Source organism: Clarias gariepinus, chromosome 4 (assembly GCF_024256425.1).
Source record: "Clarias gariepinus isolate MV-2021 ecotype Netherlands chromosome 4, CGAR_prim_01v2, whole genome shotgun sequence".
In the NCBI taxonomy this organism is placed as follows: Eukaryota; Metazoa; Chordata; class Actinopteri; order Siluriformes; family Clariidae; genus Clarias; species Clarias gariepinus.
In genome coordinates, this window is record NC_071103.1 from 32,673,089 (window position 1) to 32,687,791 (window position 14,703).

The 14,703-nt window shown below is 35.6% G+C and overlaps 1 protein-coding gene across 2 annotated transcripts in view; it reads right to left on the reverse strand.

The window, feature by feature from the left end:
• Positions 1 to 2,251: 2,251 nt before the first annotated feature.
• The window catches only part of itgb1a (integrin, beta 1a), a 45,380-nt gene continuing 32,928 nt past the window's right edge, over positions 2,252 to 14,703 (reverse strand). Inside the window, exons 12-17 of one of the 2 annotated variants that reach the window (XM_053494138.1) lie at positions 13,169 to 13,407; positions 12,851 to 13,073; positions 9,271 to 9,497; positions 7,880 to 8,046; positions 5,028 to 5,105; positions 2,252 to 3,778 (exon numbers count right to left, since the gene is read on the reverse strand). In XM_053494138.1, coding sequence (XP_053350113.1) covers positions 5,028 to 5,105; positions 7,880 to 8,046; positions 9,271 to 9,497; positions 12,851 to 13,073; positions 13,169 to 13,407 — 934 coding nt within the window. In that variant the 3' untranslated portion in view covers positions 2,252 to 3,778. The remainder of the gene's footprint in view (positions 3,779 to 5,027; positions 5,106 to 7,879; positions 8,047 to 9,270; positions 9,498 to 12,850; positions 13,074 to 13,168; positions 13,408 to 14,703) is intronic. The other variant, XM_053494139.1, reaches the window with a different exon arrangement.

Below are 14,703 nucleotides of genomic sequence, written 5' to 3' on the forward strand. Positions count from 1 at the left end.
ATTTGCTACTTTGGAGCAATAGCTTAAGGTCATGTGGTCTGATGAAGTCATATTGACTCTATACCAGAGCAATGTGCGTGTCAGGATAAGAAGAAAAGTGCATGAAGTGATGCACCGATCATGCATAGTGTCTAGTGTACAAGCCTCTGGAGACGGTGTTATGATCTGGTGTTGCTTAAGTTAGTCAGGTCTAGACTCAACAATTTTGACAGTGTGGCAATAAAATCAGTCAGCTGGCGACCTGAATGCAGTGAATAACCAGTTTATCACATCAATGGAGGGGTTTTTCCTGCCCTGATGGAACCGGCATATTCCAGGACTCACATTGTGAACGAGTGGCTCTGGAGCATAAGGAATCATTTCCACACTTGAACTGGATACCATTATATAGCATAGTGCTGTAATCAAAGGTGAGTGTGATTGAATGAATAATATTTTCATATAATATTTAATTGTATATATTTTATGTAATATCAAACATACATGGTGTCCCAAAAAATGTAATGACATTTGAAATATGAATATCTGAGTAACTACTATACCTAGGCAAATAAAATTAAATATCTCATGTTTTATATATATTTATTTATCAAAATTCCAACAAACAGGTATAGATATTTTAACTGGTTTCACCACGATTTACAAATATTCTATGCCTTATAATATGCCTTACTATTTAATACATCAGTAGTCCAGCTTCAACACGTTCCATTTCCGGACGTCCCCTCATGTGCTCAACCGTAACCTGGGGATTTGCTTCCCTATAAATGCAAACATTATGCTTATTGACTTTTCCATTTGTATGAAATGTGGCCTCATCGCTGAGAACAATATGCGTTTAAACTCCTTATCTTCAAATTTCTTTTGCACAGCAACACAGAATTAAATGTAAAACATATTAAACTTAGTTTTTACATCTCTTTTAAATTTGAGATCATTTGAGTGAGAGTTGGCCATGTTGTTAGACTATGAAATGATGTCAATTTATAATAGTGTGTATAATATAACATAACATTCATATAATATATAAGAACAATGATTTTTAACCCATACTTTACTTTGTATTCCTTCTCTTGCTACCTTTTTAGGATGTGTAATTCGGTAAAATTTTTTACACCATTTTGATAACTTTATTATTATAAGGTATATCTGTTATATATATTATATCAGTATATTTAATTTTTTCCTCTAAATGTCCGTACAGCAGAGTCTTTGACGATCTTTAAATGACAACTCAAGACGCATCTGTTTTTTCAATATTTGGAGTAAATCCCATAAGTGGACGTATCTATCCAGTGATGTAAACTTCAAAGCACTTTTTGTAAGTCACTCTGGATAAGAGCGTCTGCCAAATGTCTAAATGTAAATAAGGTAAAAGGGTTTCATCTAATCTAACCCGCACCGTCCACACACAGGAAATAGTCCAGTAAACTCCTAACAGTCTTTGTATATAATTGCCACAACCAATCATTGAGGGTCTAATCAACATCACAAATCCTGCTTTTTTTTACACTTATATCTAAGTACAGTACGGTGCCTATTCCCAAAGCAGAACATATGATTTAAAACCATATATATGTGATTAAAATCATGTAAATGATTTTACGGTTAGGGTTATTGAATGCCTTAATGACACATTCATGCACAATTGCAATACATATTTATATTTTCCTTTCTGGACCATTGCACAAGACACTTTAATAAGACACTCTAATAAGTCACTTTTAATCCCCCCCCAATAATTTCTAAAATTTTACAAATTTTCATTTTTTCTTCTAGATTTCTATATAGAGCTATATTTTTATTATGTCCTTATTTGTACGGTATATTGTACTAGTTAAATTTATTTTCCAGCGTGTATCTCTTCTCTTTATTTATATATATTTCTTATTTATAAGCTGGTCACTGGCGGTCGTACTGTGTATGACTTTGTATGTGACAAATAGAGTTTGGATTTGATTGTACAATATTAGTTATATGGAGAAAAATTACTGCATTATGAATAATTTTGGTCTCTTCTTGGTCTGAGACACACATGCACCTAAGTAACACAGCTGATGTTGGTGTTTCTGTTGCCCTCTACTGGATAAATTGTGGCACTACATTTCCCCTGTTCTAAATGAACAGAATAAAATTCAACACAAATAAACTGCTTTTCCTGCTCCTCACATGCTCATGATCTTCACAGGAGTGTAGAGAATGGTCCATCTCATGCAACAGCAGTCTTGGTTTATTAACAATAAAGGCGTGATGTTTTTTAAGAGTCGGTTTTAATAAATAAATTCAAAACAGCATGGCAATAGTGAACATGTTGAAAAGGCACTTAAAAAGAGGGGAGTAGCTACAGTAGGATCTGAAACATCTCGCGTAAGATAATACTGCATCATACAGCAAAGAGCAGGAGTCTTCCTAGTATGTGTCGAATAGACATCAAAATGGCAATTTGTTTATTTTAAACACACCATCCTAAACTTTAAATAGGATAATAATCAGGGTAAAAATTAAAATAACCACACATCCATGTACCATGAAAGTTTTCACAAACTTGTTTTTAACAAAATGGCATCAGTGGTTTGAAGTTCCATCATAAATCTCTTCAGAGAGGGAAAATGTCACCAATATCAGGGGGAAAGTCTTTGTATATGTATGCAAAAGTTCAGACTTAAATGCCAAAATAAATCAGCAATTTATGATTGTGTTATGTTGCAAGGGAAACAGCACTGTCAATCATTATCCAGGCTGACACGCCCACAATGTTTGTATCAACTGGAAAATAGGATTTTCCCACTATAATTAAATATCAGTTGAAGATATATTTCCTAAATTTATAAACTGGTGTTTGTTTATTTTATTGTATTTTTTTCTTCCTATTTTGCCAGGCTTTAGCTAGACGTCAGTACTGACTTTAAGGACTACATACAAACGACTCTCAGTAAAGTATATAATCTTGCACAGACACAGTTTGAAGTCAGATATACACAAAGTTGCAAAATTGCTCGATATATAATAATATTTGTAGTATAGAATTAAAGTAAGAGAGAAAATCTGACCAAAAGCCATGTGTGTTTATGACTGAAATTTCCCTTAAGTATCTGTATGGCATAAAATTACTGTAGACTATGTTACGCAATCAGAAAAGTTTAAAAACCTTAAAATATAACACAACAATAAAATACCATAAGGCTGTAACATGCTTTCAATACATAAGCAATTATCTCTAGACTCAATGGCATAATAAAAGACCTCAGTACAAATAAACAGTACTCCTGATTGTCATGTCAGATCTTACACACTCACAGTGATGCTGCTGCATAATGTCTTTTTGTTGTCTCTGTTAGATCTGATGGAAATGATTAGTGTGAATAATGATGAACTGTAATAATAAAGGTTCGCTTCATAGCTTATGTATCGCTTATGAAGAGATTATTAGCTGTCTCAGCATCACGATTTTCAGTAAATGGTTTCAGGAATATGTGAAACAATGGGCAAAAATATAAACAGTTCTCCAAACAAGAGCTGTTAATAGTCTTTACAAACTGTACATGTTTCGCAATAAAACAGAGGAAAACACACAATGCTGTATCCTAAACGCAGTGCTAAAATATAAACGCATAGTTCAACACAATAAAATAAAACAAAATAATAATAAAATGGGAGAAACTGTTTCAAATTGAAATGAAGAATATTGCTCTGCGCGCAGGGGAGATGGGCATTATTTCCCTTCGTATTTAGGATTGATGACAGTCGTAACAGCGCTCTTGTAGATCGGATTTTCACCCTGCAAAAGAAGCAGAAACATGAACACGTGAAAACAGGCAAAGCAACAGTACAAGGTCATGAGAGATTCAGTGCTCTTTAGATTAGTTCAGTCAAAAAAGCACAAAAACTCCTCAATTCATTGTTAATAATCTGAATAAAAGAGTAAAACATGCAATAGTACAAGTTTTAGTAAAATTATTAACTTATTAAAAAAATATAAATTATAAAAAAAATAAAGGACACACACACAAAGTCGTAGCAATGTAAGGGTGAGTGAGATGTTGAGAATAAATCTCAATCCAATTAATAAAATTTTTATTTAACAACATAGTTTCATTTAAAAGAGAATCAAGAAGGGGAAAAAAGATAATCTGGTTTAGCTGATAAAAAAAAAAAAAAAGCAGGAAAAAAAGGGCTATGCTAGAGTTTGCTACAAAAAGAAGTAAACAAAAAAAATTAGGAGGTAATAAAAGCATTCTCTCTCTCTCTCTCTCTATATATATATATATATGTATATATATATATATATATATATATATATATATATTTTCGCTACCAGAATATGGAAATGACAGGAACAATATGGGAACGCAAAACATAGAACTCAGAAAATGATCAAATGATTATTTTAGTCATGGAAACAACCAGAAACAACAATGTAATATATATTATATGAGACTATGGTGTTTATTTCCCTTTAGCTCAGTTATGTTTATATAGTTGATTAAAATTAAATTAAATGTCATCATATTTCCTAGATTGTGCTGAGAAAAAAAAGACCTGGCACTCTATATTGAACAATCATGACCCAGACGTATTTATTAAAACGCAGAAAGAGAGGAAAAAATGCAAAAAAAAAAAAAAACGTGAAAAGAAAAAAAGGCTAAAATACTCAAAATTTTTAAACACAAAAATTCCCAAAACAAAAGTTTAAAATTGTAAAGCAGCTGTTCAAAAATAATTTTTATTGTGTATATTGATACAATTTATTCCACCACTGTATCGCACAATATGGCTGTTTAACCTTAATGGAAAAATGTTTGTATTTTCCTCTCACATTCTTAAAATAGGTTATTAATTAAATTTAAATAAGTCATTGTAGTTATTTGAAGTTATTTGTACAATTGTAAGTATTATTAAATTGTACTGGTTATTATAGATAAATAAAATGTTAAGATCACAAGTCGTAGAGCAACAAAATGACTTTCTCACACCAACACAACGCAAAAACACAGAGCATGCAGAGACACTCGGGAAGTAATACACACTTAAAGAGCTGCAGTTTTATGCCCATAGTTTGGATTCTGGAACTTATTAACAGGACTCTTGTAAATTGGATTCTCTTGCTAAGGAAGGAAAAAAGGCACAGAAAGAATTTTGAAGGCAAGATGGAAAAGGACAAAGGAGGTGAAAAAACAGACAGCAAAAGCAAGAAGACAGATGATGATGAGGAGGAGGAGCTAAAAGGATGAAGAAAGACCTTATGGGAAAGATATTGTTTAAAATTCCTTAATATTTCATAAGCATTACAGCGACTGTTCTTTACAAGATGGAAAATCACTTAAATGAGCGTTAGGAAAAATACTCTTGTGTTTTCTTGCTGTATTTACTCCTCTCTAACAGGATGTTAGCATGATCACACTGGAAAACTCAGACCTATTTGTAACAGCATGAGGACGGCAGAGGTTAAAAAGGTTTTAATAAGTCACTCTGCATAATGCCATCTGCCAAATATCTATAACCTTGCCTATTCGCTTTCATCTGTAAATCTAGAGAAGAACTTCTCGTCCTGGGAACTAATGCATCCAAAAATCTTAACCAAGAAAACACAACAACCTCCATAATAAAAAAAAGATAAAGATCAAAGACTGCTCCTCTAACAACAGCTAGAACCCCTGAAATCGTTTACACGTCATCCATCACTGTGTGCACAGACTACAGCGCACTGCATGCATGGCTGACTGACCGGCAGCTCGGCCACACACACTTCCTGTCTCACTAACTCCCAGTCAGATTGAGCAAAACATACGAATCACATCTGAATAGTTTCTTTCCAAATACCAGGTTTTGTTTAACTGGAAATACCCCTGCCTACGTAACGGTGCTGCACAAACAGTTCTACTGTTTTTCTTCACTGTGCAGTGTAGTAGTGGGGTAGTTATGATGATACTACTAATAATAAAATTAATAATAGCCACAAACAATAATTAACACAAGATTTATTTAATATCAAATAATAATAATAATAATAATAATAGTAACTAACAGTAAGCGTGATTTCTAGAATAAAGCATGTTACTATGTCAGCATCCCTTTGTTTTCCCTTTATTAACCCAGTCTCTGATTATCTCTATTGTCTCCATTATACTGATGTCATTATTATGAGTCCACTCCAGAAAAATTCCCTCCAAACACACGTCAGACCGACAACAGATTTAATTACACTGACAAATTACTAACACATTCGGTTATATATACAGTATATGAGCTATCAAGTCTGATGCACTGTCTAACTGATCCACTGTTAGATTACATATAAACTATGAGGCATTATTACCAATGATTTCACTACTTTCCACAATTGAACAATTTATTTGGTATGAACTGAAATGCTGAGCTACATGACAACGTTCTGACAGATGGGAATGGAAGTGGCCCTTTGGTGTTATAAATGTGCAATATGTCAGAGTTATAGGTTAAATATTTTATAAACATGAGGCAGTCAAGTCAAACACTGTGACGTTTTTTATTTTATTTTTTATTTTTTTAATTTTCCCTCAATTTTTCTCCCTAATTTAGCCGTGTCCAATTCCTCCCCGTCACTATGGGGCTCCACATTAAGCTACTACTACCACTCAATTGGGTGGGTCGAAGACTATCACGTGTTTGCTCCAAACCACGTGACGCCAGCTGACTGCATCTTTTCGAACTGCTCTTCCGATTGCATGAGCTCACAGACGGATATCTGGATGATAGGGCGAGCACTGCGCCACTCGAAGGCACAAACTGTGATGTGCAGAATATCAGCACATAGCTGGAGTAAAAACTCCCTTCATTTCTCTATTAAAATCCCCCACTACACTAATGCACTTATCCCACTGTTTAACTAGTGCTTGGATACCAACAGGGCAGAAAGTTTTCTCAGAATATCCTGTCTCCCAGGAACTCCTTTAATGGTTTAAATGGGAAGAAAATTAGGAATCTGAATTTATAAAGCACCTACAATGATAGTTTTATGGACATTAGACAAGAAAAAGGGAAGATTCAAGTTTTGAATGAAAAACTACAAAAGTGTTACTGGAATAGAGGTGGCTTGAAACTTGATGAAAACCAGAGCGCTCGATATAACTGTCCCAACCGTCATCACACACCCCACCTAGCCTTTGATGAGGTTTTAATCACAGGCCCTGACAGACTGAAGTATCTGAACTGTAACTGACACCATGGCCTTTGCGTTGCCATAATAAGAGCTTTTTGAACCCTTACTGCCCTGCCCATATCTCTTAGACACACTCCTACACTACTATGGAACTTTGATGAATTACACTGCCTAGATTTAAGATTAAACCTGAATAAAGAATAGACTTTGTGAATATTAATCTGTAAAAAGTATGACATTTTAGGAAAGTTAAAAAAACATTGGTAAAGGCATATCCGAGCATTTTAAAGTCTAAATGCAGAAATGACATTGTTTTGAGACTAAGGCTAAGACTTTTTAATTGAAATTTATTTACGACCTGCAGAGGGCAGCACCGAGTAACCAAACTTCACAAATCTACTCCAAACAGCCGCACCTTGGAGAACCAAACCCACAATCCAAAATGGCTCTGTTCTGTTTTCCAGCTGCTAGGAGTATTAACCCAAAAAATATATTTAAAGCCAGCTGGCCTATGAATAACTTTCCCATGAATTAAAAACAAAATGATAGTTTGAGATGTAATGTAAGGAAAAAAGGGGGGGATTTAGAGATCTATAATCCAGCTATCTTTAAAATCTGCAAGTACAATACAACTCATCTTAAGTAACAAGCCTTGTTAGAGACAGGAACTGCTCTCTGCTCTCAGATGTAATCAATTATACCCTACAGAATCTTATTTAAAAACACAGGGGTTGTTCTTACCATATCCCACTTGGCATTAATTTTTTCTTTCTCAAACTTGGCGAACTCGCGGCGGTCATGAATGATCATGAGCAGTTTCCAGATCAACAAAAGGGCTAGTCCAATCAGGACGATTCCCGCAACCACTCCAGCCACGATGGGGATGATGTCAGGACCAGCTGGGCATTCTGGGAAACAAAAGGATGGTGAGAAAAAAATGACGTAGCAAATTTCTTCATCTTTAACACATTTCTGTTATAATAAATAGACTTACATTACATAACATATTTGCTAAGTGATTTGCCTTTAATTAGTGCTGCATTTAGTGTATAGTGCTCTTTATAATAATTAAAGGGTTATATCTAAGGATGTGTCACATTTTAGGGTGCTTAATTAAAAATTAGTGAACTTGTTTGGTGATTTTGTTCACTGTAAGTTATGTAAGCCAAGATACATGTATGTCTTACAGATGATATTGGACATTATTATTTATTTATATATGATTATAAAGTAGAGATTATGTATTGTGATTATTTTGTTGCAATTTATTTGAATTAAATTTTTAAAATGTAAATTTAAATGTTTATATTTTTGCATTTGCGTTAATAAAAATGTTTCAGTTTCTCTACAATTCTACATCTAAACTTTCTTTCTTCACATTTCCAGGCAGCACATTATTTTAGGATCGTGGTAGGATTAAATTATTTGAAAATTTTGTTTAGAAGTATAAGAAGATCTTTAAAAAAAGAATTTAAATATATAAATTATGTATAAAAAATTGGGAAGTTTATAAAATTGTGATACAGAATTGCATCATAATATTGTATTGGGTGGCCCCTGATCATTCCCATCCCTATTATGGATTAGATATTTGTATAAATTTAACTACAAACCCACAGCCATACGTAAAAGTTAGTACCCCCTCTTTAAATTCTCAAAGAGAATTATACTAATTGATGATAAAAATCGTAGCGACTCTCAGTATTAAGCAAATGAATCTCAGCCAAACAACAAACACCTTTTTCAACTTAGTATTTAAAGACCTTTTTTTCTTTTTGTTAAAATGTTGGTAAAATAAATAATGGCACTGTGAAAATAGTTGTTATTCGTCCGAGGATGTATTTGCTTCATACTAAGAGTTGATTTTATTCCGTTATTACACAAAAACTACACAAGTACTAACTTTTACACCTGACTGTATAATGTGTGCATGTAAGTATTTTCCAGATAGAGCTACATTTGTCAGTTCACTTCCATTAACTCCTATATTTACCTTAACTTAACATTTAACTTAAAGTCCAATCTGAATAGCGGGTGCTCAGAAACCTTTGACAGGCACTTTTAAGGTGTCGTGCAGAGTAGATGAAATCTGTAAAATGTTTCTCTGTTGTGTAAATCTTGACAAACTTTACCTAGTGTCTCGACGACATGGACCTCGGTTTGGTTGGTGACGGAGTAGGTGTAGTAGAACCAGCAGTCGTTAGCATCTCTCTCTTTGCAGTGCATGAGTGGGAAGGCTTGTACGGGCTGAGGCAGCTCCTCCCTGTCTTTCACCTTGATCAGTTTGAAGTAACTGCAGTCTTTTTCACAAGTGTCTTTCTTTTCTCCAGTACCAAAGGCTCGGCACTGAACACACGCCCTGTGGAACAACATACAGTTTGTTACTCATCTAACTGGGATTAACTTTTATTCGTTCACTGAAACGTTCATCGTTCACTTTTTCAGGTCTGAGGCTTTGGGTCTACATGGCTGAGAAGGTCAGTCCAGACATCTATATCCGTCGCTACAAATTGCAGCTCCTCCTGGGGATTCCCAGGCATTCCCAAGCAAACTTTGAGATAGAATCTCTGCTGGATCTGCCCAAGGAACAGCCCCAGGGCGTCTGTTCAGTGGGACTTCCTTTAGACAGCTCAATCAGGTGGTCAAACCTCCTCAGCAGGCGAGAGGTGCAAGATTGGAAGTTTTACTTTAAGGCTTATTGATCACTCACTATATCACAGACACTTAGCCAGCAGCCAACTGACTTCCTGCTTCACTACAGCAACTGTAACACTGCTGCCCCATATCTGATCTGTCATTCTCACTCCCTCTTTCCGTCATTTATAAAAAGGATCTCAAGATCAAATGTGTGTGGAAGCTGTGGTTAGTGTTATATATTGTCTCTACACGTTCTAAACACTGGATCTCATAACAAGGGCAAGACTTAGTTAACATGGTGGCCCCCTGATACTGAAACTTTAGTCTGGCTGACCAAAACCACAACAAAACAAGATAAAACTATGTTGCCTGAAGTGACTCAAATCCGACCCTAATGTGACACCGATCAGATTTTTTATGTCCGTCTCAATGTTTTCCAGATAGAATCTGAGTCACTTTTGGATGTGATCATATGTTGGATATATACACCCGGTCATTGTCGCAAAGCAGCTTTACAGGATCAAAAGAGAATTTGGAAAATGAGTTTGAAATATGTGAGGAAATATGTATAAATCATAATTATCAGATTGTCTTCCTCAAAGCCAAATATGATGGTGGCAAGAAAAAACTCCCTGAGATAACAATAGGAAGAAACCTTGAGAAGAACCAGGAAACCATCCTCAAATCGGATAGCAGGGATTGTCTGTGTGTAACAAGATCTAATATAAGTCTAATATAACAGTGGAGGTGGTTAAGTTAATATGGAGTCCATTTTCGTTTTGAGAACAGTGTTAGGAATTCATGTGACTTTTTGCCTCTGTGCATGTGCAGGGTGATGACATCATCAGTCAGTATCGGTCAGTATACACAGGAATTTCATTTCAACAATCGAGAAAGTAGTCAGTGTAGGGAAAATAAAATCAGTGTTTTAGTAGATTTTTTAAATCTAGCCACTTGTCATCCTCCTGAGCCAAATCCCAAGCCCATTTTTATTAAACCTCATCTCCTGTTGAAAATAAAGGATTGGTTGCACACATATAACACACATGTTTTATCACAGACGTGATAAGAGCAAAGACGTATCAATGTGCTCATGCGTGTCATTTCAGATGACAGATGGGATCCACATTAGATTCCAGGGAAAAGAATAAGGGAGGAAAAAAAAATCTAAACTTGAACCTCATACAAGTGAGACATTTTCCTCCAACTAAAATGTGTGTATCCATGTGTGATGCCAAACTTCTTTCTGTTTGAAAGTTATCAGGACCTAATAAAGAGATACAGTGAGGAGGGAATGCAGTGTATACAGTAGTAGAGTCTGAGTTTCAGAAGGTTATGCACTCAACCCTAAGACCTTTTAACAAACTTAATCACATTTGACTTACAAAATCAATCATCTTTAAGACCAATAAAAACACTGCAAGTAAAAGGAAACGTTATAAACAAAGGAATGTAACTCAAAGGCGCCAAATCTATCATGAATGATCAACACTCTTGATAGAAATAAATGAGCAAAGGCTCATAAAAGTTCCAGTTATGAGACAAAACAGGATGGGAAGGAAAAAGGGGTGAGAAGGATGTATCACAGTAGTTGATCTATTGTTGGAAAAGATGTTGTTTTAACCCTTAGACCCCATCTTAAAAAAATAATAAAATGCAGAATCCTGGCTCGCCGGCTTTTTTATTTATTTATTTATTTATTTTTTTACCAAAATCATGACGGGTTGTGTATCGATGTTGTTATATTTATATTGATGGCACACATAAATACTTTTGATACTGCTGCTGCTGCTATCGCCAGACTCTGAATCACTCTTACTGTTTCAGTGAGTCAGTATCACCCAATATTTCACCTCATACTTCTGCAGCAGTAAACGTTTACTTCTACGTGGCATTTGTTAGGCATACGACACTTTCAGTAAACACACAAACATCTGCATATGCAACTGAAAACCAATCTGACCACAAGACAGAAACCAACTGCCTAAAATATCCTCCATTATAACCAACAGAACACTGGAATACCGACATCATTTATTTACATGAAACAGCCAATCAGAGACCTGTAAACAGTGTTACATCTTAGGCGTTGGTGTCGGTCTGAGGCTTAATGTTTATCCTCTACAACCACTTAAAGGAAAAGCATAAGATTAACTGAAAATAAATTGTGAAATTTGTGGTGAAAATTTTATTCTACATATTAATGAAATAATTGTGTTGTTTTTGTAATAATTTTTTTTATTTGACTCTTTAACTGATCCATGCTTGAATCTTTTTTTTTCTCTTTCGTAATCCAAAGCTAATACAGTGAAACCTTAGATTGCGAGTAGCGCAGTTTGCGAGTGTTCCGCAAGACGAGCAAAGATTTGTAATAAATTTTGACTTGGAAAACGAACAAGTCTTGGTTTACGAGTGTCGGGTATCATGTATCAAGCATGCGTTTCTTGTTTTGCTGCTGAGCATAACGTTATCACGAATGACCCAACGTTTTTTTTTCCTCTCTTGCGCTGCGGAATTGTGGGTAATCGTCTCCCCTGCTGGGTTCTAGTGCTCGTCTAGCACTAAGACCCAGTGTCTCACTGGTATAATCAACATTCGTGCACGTATGTACTGTTTACTATATCACTGTGATCATGCACGTATGTGTGTAATTGCTGTGTAAGATGAGAAGGGGGAGGGGGCTGATTCCTCCTTTTTTCTTAATTTAGCTTCACACACATACACAAACACACACACACACATAGCGCCTGCGCGCATAAATGGAAACACTTATCTGTCGGGATTTATTTTTAAGATAAAGTGCAGGTAAAATTTTTTTTTTTACCTTATATTTTGTATTCATTATTTTTATGTATTTATTTTTTTGGGGCTGTGGAACGAATAATTTGAGTTTCCATTATTTCTTATAGGAAAATTTGAAATGAGTGTTTTGAAATATAAGCTTCTAGACCGAATTATGCTAGTAAAAGGTTCCACTGTAAATTACTTGGTATAAAAGCATTTCTATCTCAAACTCTCGGATTTAAATCATCTTGATTAAAGCTCTTAAGCTTCAGGTGCAGAGGGTACGCTTACTTGTGCTCAGTACAGACTCCAGGGCAGGTAGGGCAGATCTCACACGTGGGTCCTTGGAATTTAGGGTCAGTGCACCTGCAGGTTCCACATTCGCATGTGCCTCTGCCATTACATATCTGATTATTGGAGGCCAGACATGTCGATGTATCCAAAGAACAGTCGCAAGCACTTCCGGTGTAGTTAGCGTCACAAATGCAGACTCGGCATTCGCAGCGACCGTGGCCTAGGTTAAGACCGGGACCGATGTTAACAAGGTAATATGTACAGACATTACTGTTATTACAGATTTTTTAAACGGTGGTGTCAAAGAGATAGTACCTCCACAGAGCTTGTTGTTGGAGCGGTCGCAGTTGAAGTTGTCACACTCACAGTACTCGCCACTGTAGTACTCCTCTGGGTTGTCCCTCTTCTTACATTCGCACTTGCCGCACACACACTCGCCATTGTTGCTGCAGAGATCGGTGCCGTTGTCCTTGCGGCAGGTCTTCTCCAGGTCCTCGCTGGACACCTCGTCTTTCCAGCACTCACACTCTCGGCCAATACGATCCTTATTGCACCTACAAACGGGAAAACAATCTCAACATCTGTAGCAGCAGATCATTGCAGCTTTATTATCATCATCAGGCATTTTTGTTTTATTACTGATTATTAATGAAACATTTAATGTGTCACTACTGATCTAACGTGCCTTGCTTTTATACACTTTTTGATTGCGGCTCACAGATTATAAATACTTTTGATATCCTTCAGAAATTAATCGAATCTAATGTATCTAGCTAATCATCCTATCCATCTATGTAAGATCCATGCTTTCTGACTGTCATCAATATTCATAAGCAAATATCACACAGTATAATACCAGTGTGCTGTGGATTTTTCAAATCTCATCAAAATTAAGGATCCCCCCGCCCCCCAAAAAAATCTGTAGTGTCCGTAACCGTGTCAAATTCATGTTGCAATATCGATCAATTTTGCATGGCAGAAGAATACACATTTTGATTGCTGATCACAAATTACAAATTCTTATAAACAAGATCCTTTGAGAATTAAATTGATCTAATCCAATTCATCTAGCTAATCTATCTATCCATCCACCCCATCCATTCATTTTGACAGTCATCAATATTCATAAGCAAATATCACACAGTAAAGAACACTAATAATTAGTGATGGGTCGTTGACGAACAATTCATTCTTTTTGAACGAATCTTTAACGTGACTCAAAAGAACGAGTAGTCTCGGAGAGTGATTCGCTCATTTTCTACTGGGCGCGCATGCGCAAATCATCATAAAACCTCTGTAGGTTATGTACATGGAACAGAAATGAGTAATTACCGTTGAGTCTTGTGTTCCAAATCGTTCGCTCTTTTGTCACACGACTCCCATAGACGCTATGCAGCGCAAATGATTCAAAACATCAAACGATTCGGAAAAAAAGCTATGAGAGGTGAGCTGCTCATTCTGTTTATCATAATATGTCCTTAGCTGCATTGTAATATTTTCATTACTGGAAGTATAGACAAAATCTGTGTATGTAGACGTGTTGATGGTCTGTTTATTAAAAATGTAACATTTTATTTTATTTCTGAACAAAAGATGAATGGGGTTCAAAGAACTGAGTCACTAAAATGATTCAAACTTCCCATCACTACTTATATTACCAGAGCACTGTAGATTTCTTAGACCTCATCAGAATATTGATGTTGACTCATTTTCTACACCGAGAGCTCAGACTAAACCTTAACACACATACTGTATAAGTTTGCTTTTGTCTTAATTATCATTTCTAATGTAACTCCTTAGTTGAACAACGAATGCTATACTAAAAAAGGTTGTTAGAAATGTGTGTCATT